This window comes from Gilbertella persicaria, assembly GCF_025201335.1.
Source record: "Gilbertella persicaria strain CBS 190.32 chromosome Unknown B0P05scaffold_51, whole genome shotgun sequence".
NCBI lineage: Eukaryota > Fungi > Mucoromycota > Mucoromycetes > Mucorales > Choanephoraceae > Gilbertella > Gilbertella persicaria.
The window spans coordinates 105454-126607 of NW_026252012.1; the positions used below are offsets into that span (position 1 = coordinate 105454).

General features: G+C 37.5%; 9 protein-coding genes across 9 annotated transcripts; 5 read left to right on the forward strand and 4 right to left on the reverse strand.

Moving 5' to 3' along the window:
- Positions 1-61: 61 nt before the first annotated feature.
- B0P05DRAFT_574904 (armadillo-type protein) lies at positions 62-3978 on the reverse strand (the record flags this gene model as incomplete). The annotated part of the gene is made up of 12 exons (XM_051581605.1): positions 62-250; positions 290-628; positions 675-1317; positions 1363-1429; positions 1489-1552; positions 1598-2400; positions 2482-2863; positions 2915-3343; positions 3385-3526; positions 3578-3719; positions 3775-3862; positions 3907-3978. 12 exons carry the CDS (start codon positions 3976-3978, stop codon positions 62-64), a joined length of 3360 nt encoding a protein of 1119 aa, XP_051430938.1.
- A 1677-nt stretch (positions 3979-5655) lies between these two features.
- B0P05DRAFT_581457 (alcohol oxidase) lies at positions 5656-7597 on the forward strand (the record flags this gene model as incomplete). Its single annotated transcript, XM_051582101.1, has 4 exons — positions 5656-5696; positions 5725-5814; positions 5861-5996; positions 6050-7597. 4 exons carry the CDS (start codon positions 5656-5658, stop codon positions 7595-7597), a joined length of 1815 nt encoding a protein of 604 aa, XP_051430939.1.
- Positions 7598-7829: 232 nt separating this feature from the next.
- B0P05DRAFT_574906 (WD40-repeat-containing domain protein) lies at positions 7830-10369 on the forward strand (the record flags this gene model as incomplete). Its single annotated transcript, XM_051581606.1, has 7 exons — positions 7830-7955; positions 8000-8078; positions 8131-8219; positions 8270-8429; positions 8478-8561; positions 8606-8929; positions 8982-10369. The coding sequence occupies 7 exons, from the start codon at positions 7830-7832 to the stop codon at positions 10367-10369; spliced, it is 2250 nt and encodes a 749-aa protein (XP_051430940.1).
- A 310-nt stretch (positions 10370-10679) lies between these two features.
- On the reverse strand, positions 10680-11291 carry B0P05DRAFT_590980 (uncharacterized protein; the record flags this gene model as incomplete). Its single annotated transcript, XM_051582865.1, has 1 exon — positions 10680-11291. One exon carries the CDS (start codon positions 11289-11291, stop codon positions 10680-10682), a length of 612 nt encoding a protein of 203 aa, XP_051430941.1.
- Positions 11292-11340: 49 nt separating this feature from the next.
- B0P05DRAFT_498096 (60S ribosomal protein L2) lies at positions 11341-12523 on the forward strand. Its single transcript, XM_051575405.1, has 2 exons — positions 11341-11859; positions 11917-12523. The coding sequence occupies exons 1-2, from the start codon at positions 11657-11659 to the stop codon at positions 12476-12478; spliced, it is 765 nt and encodes a 254-aa protein (XP_051430942.1). The 5' UTR covers positions 11341-11656; the 3' UTR covers positions 12479-12523.
- Positions 12524-12684: 161 nt separating this feature from the next.
- On the forward strand, positions 12685-13951 carry B0P05DRAFT_558643 (uncharacterized protein; the record flags this gene model as incomplete). Its single annotated transcript, XM_051580159.1, has 3 exons — positions 12685-13381; positions 13424-13487; positions 13541-13951. Coding segments are annotated over 3 exons (994 nt in total), but the record flags the coding sequence as incomplete, so codon positions are not given.
- On the reverse strand, positions 13914-16194 carry B0P05DRAFT_574909 (uncharacterized protein; the record flags this gene model as incomplete). The annotated part of the gene is made up of 2 exons (XM_051581607.1): positions 13914-16099; positions 16146-16194. 2 exons carry the CDS (start codon positions 16192-16194, stop codon positions 13914-13916), a joined length of 2235 nt encoding a protein of 744 aa, XP_051430944.1.
- A 665-nt stretch (positions 16195-16859) lies between these two features.
- On the forward strand, positions 16860-18984 carry B0P05DRAFT_498105 (uncharacterized protein). Its single transcript, XM_051575406.1, has 5 exons — positions 16860-17001; positions 17052-17513; positions 17568-17631; positions 17690-18494; positions 18543-18984. Exons 1-5 carry the CDS (start codon positions 16890-16892, stop codon positions 18939-18941), a joined length of 1842 nt encoding a protein of 613 aa, XP_051430945.1. The 5' UTR covers positions 16860-16889; the 3' UTR covers positions 18942-18984.
- Positions 18985-19187: 203 nt separating this feature from the next.
- Positions 19188-20530, reverse strand: B0P05DRAFT_558653 (Tetraspanin family-domain-containing protein). The gene is made up of 4 exons (XM_051580160.1): positions 20282-20530; positions 20099-20232; positions 19820-20052; positions 19188-19766 (listed from the first exon to the last, which is right to left on the reverse strand). The coding sequence occupies exons 1-4, from the start codon at positions 20299-20301 to the stop codon at positions 19275-19277; spliced, it is 879 nt and encodes a 292-aa protein (XP_051430946.1). The 5' UTR covers positions 20302-20530; the 3' UTR covers positions 19188-19274.
- Between the last annotated feature and the right edge of the window lie 624 nt (positions 20531-21154).

Sequence of the window (21154 nt, forward strand, 5' to 3'; positions counted from 1 at the left end):
AAGAAAGCAAAAATAGCAATTGTTGCTCTTTTTATAAACGTTTTTTATTGCCCGATCCTATTTATTTCACTCTTAAAACGGCTCTTACGTTCATAAGGAAAGCAAGAAGCGCTTCTTTAAACTCAGGTACATTTCTATTTGGTTCAGCTGGAGTTGCTTGGTCTAATTTTTGAAAAGCAATTAATAAACGTTGTTGAATTTCATTTGATTGCTGTCCAATAATTTGATTTGCCAATGCCATATACACATTCTAGATTCATTAGTGAGATGATTTATACCTTTGACTTACTCTTTGAACACAAATGAGGGCAAGTAAAGCATCAGAAGCAGCCTCCACTGTGTTTGTATCCAAATGTTGGAAAAGTAAACAATTCAGCAATTCTTGCAGGAATTTCTGTAAATTTTCTTTGATGAATTCTTGTTGCTGATGCTGATAGACCCAAATAGTCAATGGTGTGATAGCGCGCAAAGTCAAGATATTGACATCAGGAATATCATGTCGAATACCGTATTCTAAACTGGCCATTAGATTATTGAAAAGGGGAGTAGGAAGACCTGATAGCTTTTCTGGAAAGATTTCAATCAGGTGTGATATCAATTGAATATATTGCTGGCATAGACTAGGAATCTAATCAACTGATAAGCTTATTTGTACTCCTTAGTTTTTTCTTTACCTTTAACATTTCCATATCAATCAAAGGAATCACAATATTAGTACTAAACAAGACAACATCAGCAACATTCGAACGGTCGTTTTGTTTGCGGTTAAAGTCTTCATTTCCAGAAGCCATGATGTTGGACAACATCACCAAGACAGTTGAAATGTCAGCATAAGGCCTATCTTCTTCTTCTTCTTGTGTATGCATTCTTTTCTTGCCTTGATTAGCAGCACCAAATACCTTGACAATCTCAATAATCGTGTGGAACAACAGTTGTTTGTCTTCAGAACTTAATGACCCAAAGTCTAAACGATTACACAAGTCTGCAAACAACTGCAAGATAGCCAATTGAACTTCAGGTACCGTCTTGTATAGTGTCATGAGTTGCACAAAACTCTCAAGGAATCTAGAGCAGAACTGAAAAATAGTTTGTGTGTTGCTGTATTGACAAGCAAGAGCTAGACCATCAAACATTTCGAGTGCGTTGATGACATGGTTGATCATTTCGCCTCGTTGGTATACTTGTTGAAAATCAGGGCGATGAAGCAAAAGACCTAGACGATCTTCAATCATGTTGAACATCAAGCCGAAATAATTATTGCGTGTTGTATCATCAGGAGCAAAGCTTGAAATAGTAGCAATTGTTTGGACAAGAGAACTAAACAAAAAAGTAAGTACGCATACAAGACAAACATTACTTTACTTGTGAACTACTTCAGGTAATTGTTCTAGGTTTTGTGTGACAAACTGAACAAGTTCAGGGAAATGGGCTAAATATGAAAATTAGTTTTTGACTAGTTGCATGTCGTTCTTTTTTTTTTTTATGTACCTGATTGTAATAAGCCTTGCTTTAAATTATTACATGTACCGCATGAATGAAGCCATTTTACAAGCTAACAAGGAAACATAAATACATGTTTAACTATATAAAGACTTACTTGATTTAATACATCAGGATCAGCATTCCAAAGAATAAAATTGGTCTTCATTTGATCAATAAAGAAGCCAATGACAAGCAAACCTTGACCATCAGAAGGTCCTGGTCTGCCAAAAACCTTTGCAATATGAGGACTCATATATCCATACTCATTTTCATCCACCAAGACATAAGACTTGCTCCACCTTTCCATATACCAAATCAATGTTTCTGCTACACGAGGACTGCAGTTGGATGCTTCCACTGTGTTTGAACCAAAGCTTGAACTGAATCGAAATAATTCTAAAAAGAGCTGTGATAGATTGACAACAGGATCTTGCTCAAGAGAAGGCTGAGAGCCAGAAAGTTGCATTAAAATATCAGGAATCATGGGTTGTTCTCCTTTACCGGAATCTGCCAAGATGTGAGCTGCAATCAAAATAATCCAGTGAAGCTGTTCATGCAACAACACAAGTCCATCTTGTGACTGACCATTAAAGAATCCCTTGAATGACTCAAAGCGTTCAGCAAGTAATTGGTGAAGACGTACAAGACAAGGTTGAGGGTTTAGTCGGCCTAGTGTACCAATACAGGTCAACTGGTCTGCAAATGTATCCCAGTCTTTAAATCCTGCATCAATCTCGTCCTCTTCTTCGTCTTCTTCTTCCAGTACTTGTTTGGCTCGTTCAAGGCGTGTTGTCATGTAAGTCTCTACAATTTGATAAGCGACAGTTGTCATATATTGAGTCAAGTGTTGTGCTTGGTCAGGCAAAAGTCCTGTTTTAGGATCATTGCCTCGAGGGTCAGAAGGTTGAACAATATCCGCTATATATCACAGTTAGTATCTGAAATACACTCTTTTTTTTAACTTGCCTAATTTGACCCAAGTCTGAAGTGATTCATCACATGCTTCACTAATCCAGCCTTCATCTACATCTGTTACAGTCCCACCTAAGCAACTGACAGTGATCATGCCTACTTCATTCAAGAATTGGAAAAAATCAGGAATAGTACAAAGAATGACAAGAGAAACATTTTCCAAGAGTCGACGAATCATTTGTATAGTGCCGAGCATTTGTGGTCCCTGTTCACTGAGTGCATCAGGACTTGTCCCAAAGGCTGTAATGTCTGCAATCATTTTACGAATACCATGAATCAGGGTAGTTGCATAAGATTTGATGAGTTCTGAATTGTTGTTGAAGAAATCTTGTTGAAATCCTGCAAGTTGGATCAAACATTGTCTACAACGATGTCCTAAAGCATCTTCGTCTTGAACAAGGCTATAAGTCTGAAGAAAAAAAAATAAGTCTTTTCTGTGAAGGCCTCTTAGCATGCATACCATAAAGAATAGCCACAAGACTTCACTGTTACCAACCACAGGTTGCCATTGCTTTGGGAAGATCACATAGGTCTTTTTGACAGAAGAAGGGCCATCTTCACGATCAAAGTCATCCAAATCTACCTCTTTTGCAAATGTGCCTGGTAAAGTAGGTGTCAAGCTCGTACTTACAAATTCCCAATGCAAAATCTTTTCCAACAACATAATCATTTCTGTTAAAACAGCAGGAATATCAGTAGGCAATTGTTGACAGTTGGACACAAATCCATGAAGTTTAGTGATCGCTTGTTCAAACAAAGGCAATAAGATATTGTTTTCAAAAAATATTTTACAGTTGTGATGGTGCTCCCAAGTCAATCCAATAGTCGTTGATTTAGTGTTTGAAAACTGATCTACAAGTGCATTGGCGAGTGATAGCCCAAGTACTTGCTATTTTTGAATAAGTTCAAATGGATAGTCAGTTTACTTACAGAATGATCATTGTCCATTTGCAACAATTGACTGATGTGATGTAAAATAGATTCTCTGTCTTGATTTGATACATCAAACAAGCTACGTTTTGTAATCAAAGCAGCAGCCAAGACAAGTTGTACACGGACAAACTTGGTCAAACTGATAGGATAAGTTATAACATTTATCTTTTCTTTTTTTTTTTTTACTTACTCTTCTCTTTGAAGACAAAATTCCATTAAGAAATTTCTAAGCAAAAGTAATTCATTCTTGTCATAAAGCGTATAGTCTCGTACAATAACTTCGCTTGTGGCCAAAGCGACTTGAAATTGAACCATCGAATTAGAAGCATGCTCTATAGTGAGAAGTTAGGAAATGATGTGCATAAAAAAAATTTTGTCATTTCTTACCTAAAATGTATTGACAGATAGGCAAAACTTTAGGTATTTGACGGAACTGAGTCAGGACTTGTTCTGCAGGTGCTCTTGTAGCAGGAATCTACTTTATGTTAGATCAGTTTTTACAAGTAACTAGTAAAATACCTGAAAGTCAGAACAAGCCTCTTCAAATTGTTTGAGTATAATTGCGTTTTGAGGATCTTGAGCTCCCTCCATAGTAAACGTCTAAAAAACAACAAAAGGAAAAGAGCAAGAGCTTTTTTTCGACGTTTTTTTTTTTCTTTTAGGCCAGAATGTGACTTGAGTTTTCTTGTACCTTTTTTTTTTAGCTTGGTCTGCATAACATTTACTAGACTGAATACAGCTAAACATGAACCAGCTATTTAAACGAGAGAGAAGACAAATTTGTAATCTTCAAGGTTGATACAAATCAATTATCAGCTTCATTATCTTTACTTCTTAGGCGGTTTACTTTTGATATATCATTCTGCATAAAGTAACAAGGCTCCATTGATTTTTGACAGTCAAGCAGAATCCAATCAATTAGATTTTGTCGTAAGGCAATTCTATATGCTCATCAAAGCGAAGGGACTGCCAGCAAGAAGAGATTTTACGAAGCAATGATATGAGACTAACCTTACTCAACCATCACTTAATAGAATTACATGCTAGTACACCAAATCAACACATGTCTCTTAACTCATCCATAACAAGGTGTGTTTTCATCACCATTAGATAACAAACTTGATAGAAAAATTGCTTGGTTGGGGCACTAATGGACAATTCTTTCAAGTATTTCTTTAGTAACACTTGCTGAATGGTCAGGAGCAGAAATTAGGAACAAAGATAAAAAAAAAGACTTTTCGTTTATCGAGTCTTACTCCTGCAAAAGTTTATACTCGACTTATCCGAGTATCTAAAAACCTGAGGATAGTACTATATTGTCTTTAAATTTAATCTGTATTACTTTGCACCGACACTGACTTTTAGTTTAAATATTAGTACTAACTGTCAATGTTTCTCGTGAACCTAGTGCATGCATAATTTTGCTGATAAGGTACAGAAGAAAAAAAGGCACTTGTTTTATCTGTACCATGTTTGAGTAATATACGTTTTTTGATTGGTATCAATATGTGTTCCCTAATACCGCAATGATAAAAACGACCTGCTCTTGCATGAATTTGCTTTGATCTTAATGAAGCATTGTATTTAATTCGACTTTTTCTGAAGGAATTTTCATTAGTATATGTCTCGTGTTAGCGGGTACCTATAAGTAAATGTCTGTCCTTCTATGATAAAGTGAAGTTTTAAATGTCCCACTTAAGTAAAATTGTTATTTTTGTTGTCCTTCATTGATAGAACAATGTGTAACTCTACACGAAAATGTATAAGATAGGAAAAAAAACCAAAAAGAGAAGTTTTTTTAGAAAGAAAAAGTATTTACCAAATATACATGTCTGTCAATATTTATAGAAGATAAGCAAGTCTATTTATCTACTGAACTTGCAAAGAAAAAAAGTCTGTTTCTTTCCAAATTCTGAATGGATTCCTTTGATCTTTTTTTTCTGCAATGTTTGCCTTTCAACCAAACATATTGGTTTCAAATTAATCCTGGGTTGAGTTGGATTTCTTATAGACTACAACTGCTTCAGATCGCAACACTTTTTAAGACAAACAACCGACTGAAACTATCTTATAAAGCCCGCTCCAAATATCAATGGCATATAAAGGGCTTTGATTGAGACAACACTTGCTTCTTCATTCTCCAATCAATAATGAAAATTTCAACTGCCATTGTAGCTACTCTCATTACATTAAACTCATTTGCTCAAGATAAGCCAAACACTACTGATACTTATGACTATGTTATTGTGGGTGGTGGTGTAGCTGGTGATGCATCATATAAAAAATAATTTTGCAACTCATTGGTTATGGTCTATTTATAAGATTGACCCTGGCTAGCCGTCTTTCCGAAAATAAGCAAATTACTGTTGCCGTACTAGAATCTGGATCCAATGCTGATGATCAGTTTGTGATTCGCGCTCCTGGAATGTAAAGCAATCCATCTGATTGAATTTGAATTGACTGAACATATTAGGTATGATCAAGATGTTGGCTCACCTCTTTGTCCTGTTATGCCCACCGTCCCTCAAGAAGGCATGAACAATAGACAATTGACGCTTGGTACAGGCAGACTCTTGGGTGATGGTAGTGCTGTCAATGGATTAGTCTGGGTAAGACTATACACGATGATTTTTTTTTATCTTTCTTAACCTTGCTTTTCTAGGCACGTGGTGGTTTGAAAGATTATGGTGCCTGGGAAGAACTCGGTAATCCCAGATGTAACGGGAAGGAAATGTTCAAATACTTTAAGAAGGCTGAAAACTACACGCCTCCTTCTCTTGCTCAAATCGAAATTGGCGCTACTGCTTTAAAGAGTGTCCATGGTGTAGGAGGTCCTATTAACGTCTCCTTCAGTACTTATAAATACGATCAAACACGCTACTGGAACGCCTCTCTTAAAGCTGTGGGACTTGACTCTGTTCCCGATATCTTGAACGGTTCGCTTCATGGTTATTCTACTGTCCTGAGTATTTTGAATCCCAAGACAGCTCGTCGTGCTGATGCTTATACTGACTACATTGCCCCTAATGTTGAGCGCAAGAACCTCTTTGTCTTGGCTAATCATACTGTCTCCCGCGTTGAGTTTAATGCACAAAAGGCTGGTGGCTTGTTGGCTACGAGTGTTGAATGGTATCCTATTGGTGACAAGACGAGGAAACAAATTGTGAAGGCACATGAAGAAGTTGTTCTCTCTGCTGGCGCTCTTGGTAGTCCCAAACTTCTTGAACTTCCTGGTATCGGTGACAAGAATATTCTTGCTTCTGCTGGTGTCAAGTCGCTACTCGATTTGCCCAGTGTTCGTACTAATATGCAAGATCATGTCCACGCAGTGGCTGTTTCTACAACTAATATCGCTGGTTACACTTCCGACAGCATCTTTGCCAATACAACACTTGCTAAGCAAATGAGAGAAGAATATGATACAAAGAAAACAGGTATCTATGCTGCCACGCTGAACAACTTGGGTTATCCTAGCCCTAGCCTCCTCTTTAAAGATACTGCTGCTGTGTCTGGTAAGGCATTTGCTGCCAAGATTCGTGCTTCTATGTCTCAATATGCTAAATACTATGTCTCTACCAACTCTACTAATGTCCAATTGATCAAGAAGCAATACGAAATTGTTGCCAGTCGTTATGAAGAAAACTATATGTCTCCTGTTGAAATCAAGCTCACACCTGGTTATAGTGGTACTGGTAAGGCCGATACCAAGAATTTGAAATACCAAACTGTCAACCATGTCTTGATTGCTCCTTTGAGTCGTGGTCATACCCATATCGGTTCTTCTGATGTAGAAGATCCTGTCACCATTAACCCACAATACTATTCTTATCCTCTTGACGTTGAAGTTCATGTTGCTTCACTTAAGCTTGCTCGTAAGATTCTTGATGCTCCTAACGGTCTTGGTCAATGGAACACAGGCGAAACCGAACCTGGAAAGCAGGTGTCTAGCGATGAAGATATGAAAAAATGGTTATCTAACAATGTTCGTTCTGACTGGAATCCTGTTGGTACTTGTGCTATGCTTCCCAAAGAACTAGGTGGTGTGGTTGATTCTAAACTCAGGATTTATGGTACTGCCAATTTAAGAGTTGTTGACACTTCTATCATTCCTCTTGAAATCCCTTCTCATTTAATGCAACCTGTCTATGGTGTCGCAGAAAAGGCTGCTGATATCATCAAAAATGCCGGAAGCTCTAAGTCTTACCATTAGATTATTTTACATGTCATTAGATCAATATTTTTTTTTATTTCAGAAATTGTCTATGAAATTCATGAAAAAGAAACGCTCTATGTGCATATGATGAGGAAACCAACTACTCTATTGACGATGATTCAAATGCATAGAAGGAAATGGCAGAATAAAATTGGTTTGACAAGCCACCATATTCAAAATTTAAATTCCCTGCATATTTTTTAGAGCTTCTGTTTCTTTTTTTTTCTTTATGGTCAAAGTAACTTCAGAATATATTTCCATCGGTTGTAACCGTTCAGCTCATGCAGCTTGTTGGGGAAATAACGGCCTTGTTGCTTTTGGTGCTGACGCTTTGATCGCTTTGTATTCACCTTTGGTAAAATAAACAAGGATAAATAAACGTATGCTTACCTATAACAGAATGAACACAGTAAAGGTGTAAAAGAAACAATTCCCGGTCATAAAGGTCGTGTTATTTGTCTCAAGTTCATTGAAAGAGGTAAGCGTTCCTTTTTTCTCTGAATACAGATGTTGACTCGAGATATGTGTAGGCAATAAGACAGACATCAATGATATTGCTTTAGTATCAGGTTCTGCAGATTGTACAGCAAAGATTTGGAAGACAGATGCTACTGGCAAGGTAGATAGTAGATTAGAAAAAAAAAAGACAAGCTTAAAACAATTATATAGTGGATCAATTCAGCAACACTTGAGGGACATACAGGTTCTATTGAAACCATTGCTTGTATGCGAGCACAATCCATTGATACAGAGCAAGATTTGATTGTCACTGGTTCTTCTGATGGCACCATTCGTATTTGGAAACGTAGCATTGTGGATGAAAACACAGGTAAGTTACTCCGCCAGACGTGTTGCATAAATTTACACATATATGTAGATCAAGTCACCTGTGTTCAAACCATCAGTAATGGTAACAAATACCCAATGTCTTTGGCACTTTCTTATCTTCCTGAAAGCAAGAGTAAGTAAGCGTATGTGTGTATGTGTACATTGACTTGGCAATAGCTCCCATTTTGGCCAGCGGACATACCGATAAACTGATTTCGATCTATGCTCAACAATCAGGCAAATTTGAAAAAATGCACGTCTTGCAAGGCCACGACAATTGGGTGCGCGATCTTGCTTTTGCAACTTACACTGCAACAGAGAATGACGGCAACAACCAATTCTTCCAAGAAGGCGATTTAATGTTGGCAAGTGCAAGTCAAGATAAATATATTCGTCTCTGGAAAATTTCAGCACATATTCCTGCTACAGCAAAGCCTTCTTCTGTTGAATCACCACAAGCAGATGAAAACGACTTGTCTGAAGCATTAAAAAAAGTGAATTGTAAGTATTGATTATGGAACAATGGAGGTTCTAATATGTGGGTCTAGATCAGACGAACAATTGAGTACCAAAGCTCATTTGATTACAGTCGACAATCGCCCATATTCTCTTATGTTTGAAGCCTTGTTGATGGGACATGATGATTGGGTATTCAGTGTTGAATGGCAACGGCCTTTCTTGCAAGGAGATCGCTTGGTTCAACCTCTACGTCTTATTTCAGCCTCTATTGATAAATCCATGATGATTTGGAGCCCTGATGCAGACACAGGTGTCTGGGTCAATGAGAGTAGAATGGGTGATATTGGTGGTTCTACTTACCTCGGTTTTTGTGGTGCATTGTTTAGTCCTGATGGTAAGAGCATTATCTCTCATGGTGCCAATGGTTCTTTTCATCTCTGGAAAGAACAGACAGAAGGACATTGGGCACCTGAAGTAGCCATCAGTGGTCATTTCAAGTCTGTAGAAAGCATCGCTTGGGATCCTCATTCTCGTTTCTTGCTTTCAGCTAGTTTAGATCAAACAACCCGCTTATTTGCTCCTTGGAATCGACAACAAATCACAACTTGGCATGAAATGGGTCGTCCTCAAGTCCATGGCTATGATATCAAATGTATAGCTTTTGTGCATGACTGGCAATTTGTGTCTGGTGCTGATGAGAAAGTGTTGCGTGTGTTCGATGCTCCTCGGTCTTGTGTAGAGAGTCTGGCTGCCTTGACAGGCAATGAAGCCATCTTGGTAGGCATTGAGAACAGACCTGTGGGCGCTAATTTACCCGCTCTTGGTCTTTCTAACAAGGCTGTGTTTGAGGGTGATACTGTTTCCCAAGAACAACATCAAGAAGTAGGCAGTCATTCTGCTACGGCTGCTTCTGCTGAAACTTTGGCTCAAGTCATGCAACACCCTCCTTATGAAGAACAATTGTTACAACATACTTTATGGCCTGAAGTAGAAAAGCTCTATGGTCATTCTTACGAATTGATGGCTGTACACACAACACATAATGGTCAATACATTGCCTCTGCCTGTAAGGCTGCCAATCAAGAATATGCTGTGGTGCGCTTATTTGACACAAAGCATTGGAAGGAAGTGCCTACCAAGATTGATGCTCATGCCTTAACTGTCACACGCGTCCAATTCTCTCACAATGACCGTTGGTTACTAACAGTGTCTAGAGATCGTCTTTGGAGTATCTCTGAACGTACTCAAGACCCTGAAACACCTTATCGCTTAGTAGCTAAATCAAAAGCCCATGCACGTATCATTTGGGATTGTTCTTGGAGTCATGATGACAAGCTATTTGTTACTGGTTCTCGTGATAAGACACTTAAGGTCTGGACAAGTGAAAATTGGGAATGTGTGGCTACTATTAAATGTGAAGAAGCTATCACAGCCGTTGACTTTGCTCCTATTGCAGTGAATGGAAGGCAAGTAATCAAATAGATACTCCAAGTGCTAACTTTTATTTGTTTAGATATGTCATTGCAGTAGGATTAGAAAATGGTCAAATACAATTAATAACTAATCTAGAACAAGTAAATCAATGGGAAACATGGCAAACATTAGATAGAAGGTAAGAAAGCAGACTTAAAGAAGAGGGTATATATATATATATATATATAATACAAAATGATAGATTGTGTCATTATGGTGTTGTTCGTTCGCTTTCATGGCGTGGTATTGTTGAAAACAATGTGCTACAGTTGGCTTCTGGAGGAGAAGATCATGCTGTTAGAATTTTAAATGTAGAATATTAATCCACAGATTCAAGCACTTTTTTGACGTGTTTATAAAGTTGAAGGCGTTCTGAAATAGCTGATTCAATTGTACTGTCAATAGCTGTCTCTTTACTCCAACGTTCAATAAAGTCTTGTGTTTGATGATAGTTGGATAAAAGTGTCCTTTTATAGCAGTACTCTTTGTTGTACATGTAAGCCAGATTTGCTATCCATTCATGCACTTGTGTGGGAGACACAGCTGTGATCTGTATCATTGACTGTGTTGAGAGTGGTATAGTCTTATTGACTGTGGTCAATGATTTAGTAAGGTGTCGTATAGCTTCAGCTTCAAGCTGTAAGCAGTCATTCCTGACTTTTTCAAACAATGTCATGACTTCATGCAACTGTCTGATGGTCTTCTCAATTGACTCTGTTTGTTTAAATACAAGACGCGCTTGATCTACATGATGTTGATCAAGAACAGAAGGTTGCTCAAGTGCAGCAGAACGTTGAGAAATGACATTGTTGATCGATTGAAGTAATCCAATGGAAGTATTAAGTATGCGTCTCCATGTAACACACACTCCTTGTGCTTTGGTAAGGATTGCAAAAGAGACATTGCGTTCCTGTATCTGTTGCTGTTGCATGTCAAACAAAAAAAGAACAAAAAAAAAAATTGTCAGACTAAATAAAAAGCCCGGATCGAAATACCCTATTTTTGACCAATCATTTCTATTATAATCTAGTTCCCGATGGCCCACTGTGTGGAGTTTATCCCAGCTCAGTATGGTTTGTTACAAACTTCCTCTTCTCCTCCCTTCACCTAATTAAGGGTATGTATATCCATCCATTCAATTACGCCATATGATGCATCTAGCTTTGATCAACACAATAATGGATGAAACAAAGGACGATAGATGAGATTGTCAAAGTTGGATGAACATATGGATCGACATTGAAAGAGACAACAGATGAACTGTGATTAACAATCATTAAATAGATTTGATTTAAGATGGGTCGCGTTATTCGTGCTCAAAGAAAAGGTGCCGGAAGTATCTTCAAGTCTCACACCGTTGGCCGTAAGGGCGCTGCTCAACTTCGTGTTTTCGACTTTGCTGAACGTCACGGTTACATTCGTGGTATTGTTAAGGAAATCGTTCACGATCCCGGAAGAGGTGCTCCTCTTGCCAAGGTTGTCTTCCGTGACCCCTACAAGTGAGTTAAATAGAGAGACAGAAAAAAAAGAAGACATACTTATGCAACCCTAAATAGGTACAAGCTCCGTACCGAAACCTTCATTGCCACTGAAGGTATGTACACTGGTCAATTCGTCTATGCCGGTAAGAAGGCTTCCTTGAACATTGGTAACGTCTTGCCTTTGGCCTCCATGCCCGAAGGTACTGTTATCTGTAACGTCGAAGAAAAGGTTGGTGACCGTGGTGCTATTGCCCGTACCTCTGGTAACTATGCCACCATCATTGGTCACGGTGAAGATGGTAAGACCCGTATTCGTTTGCCCTCTGGTTCCAAGAAGGTCATTCCCTCTACCTCTCGTGCCGTTGTCGGTATCGTTGCTGGTGGTGGTCGTATTGACAAGCCCCTCTTGAAGGCCGGTCGTGCTTACCACAAGTTCCGTGTTAAGCGTAACAGCTGGCCCAAGACTCGTGGTGTTGCCATGAACCCCGTTGATCACCCTCACGGTGGTGGTAACCATCAACACATTGGTAAGGCCTCTACCATGGCCCGTGACTCTCCTGCCGGTCAAAAGGTTGGTTTGATTGCTGCTCGTCGTACTGGTCTCCTCCGTGGTACCAAGAAGATCAAGGATGCTTAAATCATCAATCAATAAAAAAAACTACATACATTTTGTTTTGATTTCATCTACTTCATTTTCACATGCATAAACAAACACAAAAAGTTTAAATGAATTAAGGATATTTCCCTGCTTACGGCTTATTATTGTGATTTACGCTGGAAACAAACATAATTTGATATATAAAATAAGAAACTGCCTCTATGGTCTTCTTTAACTTTCTTTATCATGCCAATTCCAAAGATCTTGACGCCTATGCTATCTTCACCTGGATACGATCAACAAAAAGGTCACGAATTAAATGGACCTCTTTTGTCACCTACCATTCCCCCCAGTCCTATTCAACAAATGCCTTACAATGCCATTCGTCTCGAGATGCATAATTCTTCTGAAGAAACAATTGAATCTTTTGAAGAAACTGCCATGATTACGCATGAAGAACCAGCTGCTTTTGAGTCTTGTCAGAACGATGTCTTACTTGAAGCTGGTCAAATAGAATCAAATTCAATTTTGTCTGTTCGTGAGCAAGAAAGCACTGAGCCATTAGAGATAGATACAGAGCCCATCTTTTCAACCGAAATGGAAGTTGTCGAACTACACGAAGAGCAAGCCCAGGATGAAGTGATTGAACAAGAAGAAGAGAAACATGATAATGAAGACGAAGAAATACAACAAGAGCCTGTTATAGAAGAAGTGGAGCAGAAGCCTATGGAAGAAGTAGAACAAGAAATTAAGGAAGCATACACACCAGAGAATAAAGAGGAAGAACAAGAGTTCAAGTCCCCAGTTCAAGCTAATAGTGATAGTGATGTTTATTCAGATTATGAAATGAAGTCGACATTTAAAAAAACAACTCGAAGTGATAGTTTCAAGGAAAAATGCAAAAGATTACTTCAAAAGATTCGCCAAAAAAAATTAAACAAGGTAAATCCGTCTATTGATTTGACAAACTAATGCCATGAGTAGAAGAGCCATTCACATCAAATGAGCCCTGATAATAAAGCGCAATTTGCTTTTAATGATACTTATTGTAAGCCTATTCAAGTATAAAATGCACACCTCATTTTTCTTTTTCTGTTTTAGTATCCAGATCCATTTCCACTGTTACAATTGCTGGCAAAGATAGTGAAAATGATGAAGAAGATGAACATACATCAGCACCTATTTATCGTCGTAATATCTCAGACTGTATACTTTACAACCAGACAAAGACAGAGCCCAAGACAGGTGTGCTCTATATCTCGCCCAAGATAGGATCTGGTGCTGCTTATGATATCAAATTACTTTGTGAACAAAGCTTCTTTGGTCATGCTTAGTTCATTCCTCCGAGGATCTTTTTTTAATCTAATATTTATATTTTTATAATTCAAATAAACAATCAAGTAAAACATTGTTCAGAAAAAAAACAAAGAAAAGAGATTTATATACAAAAAGAAAGAAAGGGTAATAAACAACCTTAAACTGAATGCATTTGTTGTTCAGGTCCAGTAAAATAAGCCATTAAGGCCTTTTTGAGTTCACCAAAATAAGCTGTGGATGGACTCTGATCATTTTTTATGTGACTGTCTGGACCAGGATCTTCTGTTATTGTGCTTGCTTCTGATCCTGAAAGACTACTTGTTGTTGCTGTGCTTGTATCTGAGGGTAACATGCTTGTCCAGAAATTATAGCTGCTGTCTTCTGTCTGATTGTTTATTTGGCCAAAAGTCTCAGCCTTTTGTACACGCTGCATAAGTACGTTAAGCGTCACTCGCAAATTGTTCTGTGCTCTTTGTCTGATGTGTGGATTTTTTGCTTTTTTCAGCATTGCCATAGCATCACTTGCAATCAAGAGCCAATGAAGTTCAACACTGCATGGTAAACGACAATACAAAATATGAAAGATCTTTGCAATAGCATCACAACATACCGACACAATCAACAGTGCTCGATCTCCATCAAAGCGTTCCATGTTGGCACCGAGCAAATCAGTGGCTCCTGGTGCTTTCATCAGGCGCGTTTCCAAAGCTAACCAATAAGCATAATAAAGTTGATTCAGGTAAATAGCATATTTGTTCTCGCATTGTTGAATTCGATCTGACTGAAGATATTCAAGTGGTGAATCTGATAAACGAAATTCAACTGGTAAACTCTTCCAAAAACTGATAAGTTGATTTTCAAGGTGCTCAATATCGCTGACAAGTACTGATTCTCGAGTACCAGCGAATAACTGCCATTTGAGCTCATTAGCTTGGACTGACATTTGTGAATTGTGGAGTCGAACAACATGATAGAACACAAGCACAGCGTCTTTGATATCCTTATTGTCGATTTCATTGGCCAACAAAGTAGGTGATCCTATACCATTTTCGTACAAGATGGAAGAAAAGTCACAAAGACCATCGTAACTCATGTACAAATAGACTTCAAGGTAACGGACTGTGTAATACATTCGCCGCCATGACTCAGCTTCAGCAATTTGAGGTGTTACGGGTGTCTGGGGAGTAATGTCTCGAACGATATCAATGTACTTGTCTTTGAGTTGACATACCATACGCCAAGCCATATTTGTGTATAATCTTGCTTCTGAATTGAGTAACATGATCATGGAGCTCTGAGCCAAGAGCATTAACGTTCCTGCCATTAAGAGATTAGGCTCTTCTTCAAATAGGACTTCATGGAGTTTTTCTTTGGCTTCTTGTCGAAATGATTCAGCCAATCCTTGGCGTGTGAGTGGAGGAGGTATCACCATGACATGACGGCATTGAGAATAAGCAATAAAAGCAGCCATGCCAGAAGCCACCATGGACGAGGGCTGTGATTCAAAATAAGGTAGGTAATACGGTTGGCAAAAAAGCGGACTTAATAGACCATGACACTGGAAGTATGACCTGATTAATTGCTTTTTAATATACACTCGTGTTAGGTAGTCGCAATTGTTGTGTTCTATCAACAGTGGTGCTGTTTCTTTTTTGTTTTTGAAAAAGCTGTGGAGCACGTACTCGATCTTGAGCATCCGGTTTGTCACAATCAGCTGTCTGTGAGAACGATCCGAGAAATAATTAGGTGTCCGTTGAGGAAAGGATGTGGCTGTAAAAAAAGGTAAGGACTGCGATAAAAAGGCAGCAACATCAGATACATTTCTGATAGATGTCTGAAACGACATGCCTTCGGGTCCGTGAGTGATTGTTAGTCTCCAATTAGGGTCTGGTTCATATCGCGTACGTTTTGTGCGTGTGGAATGGACACAACGGGCTGGATCTGTGCATTCACAAGATAAAGTGCTGGTACTACTGTAACTAAAATTATCGCTGCTATCATAAATATAATCATTATTATTACTATCAAATTGAATAGCATTTGGGCCTTGTAGAAGAGGAGGTGAGTGAGACGATGATAGTTGTTGTGTAGGCTTTTGAGTTGATTCTAGGTGTAGTTTGACATTGTATGATTTTAGCTGTTGTTCCATCATAGCCATTTCTTGTTCCATAAGTCGAACTTGCTCTAACATTCTATTCTTCTTGGAAATAGGCACTACTTTCTTAAGTACAGTAGGTTTGGCTGTAAATTTGAATACACATGCCAGCTTCATTTTGGCACATCTTTCACACTGATTTCCTTGAACCATTTTACATTTTCTTCGGTGAGCACGGCAGTTTTCGCCTAAACAGAATAAGCATTTGGATAGACAACAATGACAAGTACTTACATGGCTTATTTCTTTTCTGTTTGTTATTTTCATCAAGGATAGAAGACATATTTGCATATACTCATGTTCTATTTTTTCTGAGAAAAAGGGAATAAAAGAGAAGAAAAAAAGGAATTTTTGTAAAAGGAGACAGATACAAAGAGAGAAATCAGGAAAAAAAAAAAAGGAAACGGATAAATTGCGCCCGTTTGTTAAATTAAGGTTATTGGATGTATTTTATTTTTAAAAGGAAAAGCAACAGCATTTTCTTATACTCTTGACCAATGTTTCTCCTTAGTGCAGTAGTAGGAGACAGAAAAAAAGTGTATCTTGATCAAAATTAAGGGTTTATTCGACATGTGTGTCTCTATTTCAAAAAGACTAGCAGCATGAGAAAACCTTTTTTTTTTTTTTTTTTATCAAATAGTTAAAAAAAAAAACACCGATTTTTTTTTTTTCTATCAATGCGTCACAGAACATTGATTAATATTCCTTTTCTATTTCCGAAAGAGATATGATGTTATGCTATATACTTTCCCTTGATAAGCTTATATAGTACAAATTTCAAGAAAAGCTTTTTCGAAAAAAAAAAAAAGGCATCGAATTTTCTCAATTACTTCAAAAGGTGGCCATGACATCATGTTATGGTTTGATTGTTTCGTTTTGTTCTTTCTGCCATTCGGGCCCAAATGATTTTTATGCATATCATTCATATATTTTTTTCTTTTTCTTTTTCTTTACTTTTCTTTACTTTGATTTCGTATCATGTCTCCAAAAACCACTATTTTTGATTTAAGCTTAGACATCAAATACATTATTATCGAGTACCTCGACAATAGGTCTTTGGCATATTTGGCACAGACATGTGCTTACTTTGGTAAGCTCGTACTTTTTTTCGCATTTGTGACTGAGATTGGGTTGTTAAAGGTAACCTTATACGCAAGTTATTTTCTTTTCGTAAAGCACAGGTCACTCTTGTCGATCATCTTTTGCCAAAATTACCTCCCTTCTTAAACTACAGAGCAGGCACTTCTATAGGATCCATGTTCTATTTACCATTTATCAATGAAAGCCCATTTTGCTATTGCTATGATCTTGATAACCATATTTGGTCAACACACAAACTAAACTTAGTTGACATGCACGATTTTCAACCTCAAATTACTTGTTCTGCAACCATAGGCTGCAAAATATACCTTGCTTGTGGTCGACTGTTGAATTCCTACACACTCTCGAATGCCATGATTGAGATTGACACAACTAATTTTAATACTCGGTTTGTCAAAGACGCAGAAGGCAATCCTCCTCGTCCGAGACACGAACACTCAGTCGATGCCATCATGGATCGTTATTTGGTCGTGTTTGGTGGTTTGTGCTACAATTCAGTCGGTAAAAATGCTATATATTTTTTTTAATGGGCTGATGGGCTCATTGTTGCAATAGGCGAGAATGACGTATTTGTTTATGACATATTTGAAAATCGATGGTTTGTACCTCCTGTAAGCGGGTAAGGAAAACTTTGATTCTTTTTTGGGCATGCAATCTAAAATGGATATGACATATAGACATTTGCCACATTTGAGATTTGGCCATGCAAGTGCAGTTATCGGCAGTGATCTCTATATCCATGGAGGAGCCCAACTGGAAAATGACAGTAGCTATACTGTTTATGACGATCTCTATAAACTCGACTGCAAAAACTGGGTATGGTATAAATACGAACATCCAGAAGTAGAACAGTATCTTCGAAACCAAATACCCACTCCCGGTGAGTCCCCGCAGAGAAACCACCTTATTTCCACAAATGGCGATAGCCCTTATGATCGGTTCCAATCTTACATGTGCAGTTTTGGAAACAAGCTTGTTGTATTCGGTGGTCATTCAATACGAGAAGATGAAGATGACAATGAAATTCTCTGTAGTTATCCATTGAATGAACTCTGTGTTTTCAACACAAAGCGTAAGACATGGACTATACTCCATGCATCTGTGTTCAAGAACGATGTACTGGCAGAAGACGACGAAGACCAACCAATTACTGTTTCAGACATGAGCGTTGCTCCGATTCCTCTAGATTCATACGGTGTTCGAATCTACATTATTGCTGGCCATAAAGCAGCAGAAGTACCCAGGACAGTAACACAATATGAGTCAATGGACCGAGTATCTCATACCTCTTCTAAACGGTCCTCGACCTCTATGTCCGAATTATCTCAGCATCATTCTACGCTTCCCAGCATCACAGAACATACATCACAGCATCAAATAGATGTAGAAGAAAACACCAATGGCCCCAGCATTGATCAAAACGATGGTTTGGATTATGAAGAAGAAAGTGATCATCATAGACCTGGTTTACCAAATCATCAGGTAAGGAGCTATTTCTTTTTTTTTTGTGGACACTAACATACTTTATAGATAGAAACAAGAACACCCTCAGGAGATGAAATCTCAAATCATGTAAAAGAGCTCTTTAGAGCTGTTGATCCTGACATGGAAGATAATCATGAAGCACGCGATAGACAGCAGGAGACAGAAATAACTGAAAGAGCCAATAATAAAGTTCATATGCGATCAAGTCGAAGTAGTAGTGGCAGTAGCAATGATATTGGAAGAAAAAAGCGCAGAAGACCATCTATCAGTGTCATTCATCGAAACACGCATTCAACAGAAGATGATCTACACATGTCCATGCCACGTTCTTCATCAAGTCATTCATCTTATAGCAGTAATAGTAGTAGTAGCTTTGGACAAAGAAGAACCACACGTCAACGAAAAGTAACACCTTGTTCTGTGATCCTTGAATTAATTGAATAGCTTGTAAATAAGTTCCTTGTATATAGTATAGTAAATAAACCTCTTTTTTTTTTTTTTTTTTTTTTTTTTTTTGCTTAATTTAAGTAACAAAAAGTGGTGACACAAAGTAGTATATTCATGCTTGGAGGAAAATGAAAGATATCGAATAAAACTGTGCATAAATTCCTTAGTTGTCAAAAGAATCTACACAGAAAAGGAAATTCAAAAATCATAATGCGAACCAGAATTCCTTTATTGTTATTACATTGACGGGTAACTTTTTTTTTTCAATTATTTATTATATATATATATTAACAGAAAAAAAAAGACAAATGTTATAACAAAAAAAAACCATTAATAATAAGCACCATTGCCATAAGGACGGTTGTTATAGCCTTCGTTATAGTGGTTCGCTTGCTGGTTTTGACGATAAATATCATAGCTATCATATCGATTATCACGAACTGGTTCCTGGCTATAAGTATTTGTGTTTCCACCAGCATAGTACTGCTTCTGTTCATCTGCTTGATAGCCAACTAAAGTGGTGGGCGAATCAGCTGTCATGTCGTCAAGTCGGATGCCTGATTTTCTACGCTTACGTCTTTCTTCTTCGTCGTCAAAGCTGCTGCCGTTTGAACATAGCAGAGTGATTGCATTACATATGGCTAGTAATTCCAATGCCAAGCCAACAAATACAGCTAAATAGACTTTATTAAAAGTGGTCTTAATAAAAGTCGCTAAAATGGTTGCACATGGAGGTAGCGCATTTAAGGTGGTGACTGTTGCTTGGCAAGTATCTGAGAGTGCTACATTATCTGTTGTTGTTTGATATCCACAGCAGTTAAACTATCGAGGTACAATCAATAATCACTTGTATATTTTTCTCCCTCCCTGTTTACCTCATTTTGAAGTTCAAGACGATACATAAAAGACGATGATGGCCATAAATCAGATAGATATTGTAAAGTGTTGGCTGCTTTTTGGTAAATTCGAATTCCAATCAATACTTGGAGAATAAGAGCGGCAACGATGACAATGAGATAAATGATGGTAATGAAATTCTTTCTAACATAAGCACCTATGATACCAAACAGAGATGCTATACAAATAATAGCACCCAAAATGGCAAAATCTAGGATATGTCTTAGTCTTTGTGTTCTATAGAGTTGGTTGCTTACACTTGAATATGTTCTCTGGGAATAATGTTGCACCATTAAATCCATTTTTGATACCAATTAGGCCGAAAGCAATAAACGCAATTCCAACAAATGCAAATAATAAATTGGTAAAGACCATATAGACCTTGCTTAGTCTATTCTATATCAATTTCTCTGCTCTTTATAAATTGTGTGGTAAATTACCTAGCACAGCAAGTTGACATGACGATGGCTGATGTTGAGTCGAATCTTCAAATGACAAAAATGAAAAAGAGAGAAAAAGAAATGTATGTAAATGATAGGGTATGAATTGGTCTTGTTATGAAAAAGAAAGGACTGTAAAAGAAGAGAAAAATAAAAGAAGAAAAAAAGAAAGAAAAAAGAAAAAGGGGAAAAAAAGTCTGTGAGTGCATCTTATTACATACAGGCACACAGGTACATAAGCACACAAACGCACATATACACACAATTGCTAAACCCTCAGCAAATTAGGCCATCAATTTATTAATTAAAAAAAGTATTATAGACCATGTTAACTTGTAGACGGATACTATTTTAAAAAAACTATATAAATAAAGATAAAGCGTGTGTGCAACAAAACACCCTTTCTATTCTTTACTCTAGACGAATCAAAGCAACTAATTAAAATACATTGGCAATTGTCAAACGTTTCACTAATGAGAGTGTTCATTTTCATTTTCAGCCTATATTGTTATCTTGTAAAAGAAAGAGCGCTTTTCTCTCTCTCTCTCTCTTTCATGCTTTTCTATCGTTGTCTCTGTATATTCTAAAAAGTTCTTGTAGGAATTGTCAAATAATGCAAGTAAAATGATCATTTTAAGAATGTCTTGAATTTTTTTTCTTGTCTATTTTCATTTTACCTGACTTTAAATGATTTAATTGATTGCCATGCTATTGTATACTATTTTCTTTGCTTTATTTCACAAAGAAAATAAAAAGACAAGAGACAGAAAAAAAGGAGTTTTTATTAACCATTTCCGTACAAACTATCAAAAGCAACTTTTATACAAAACGTAGATCTTATAAACAATAAAGTATTATGGCTATATATTTTTA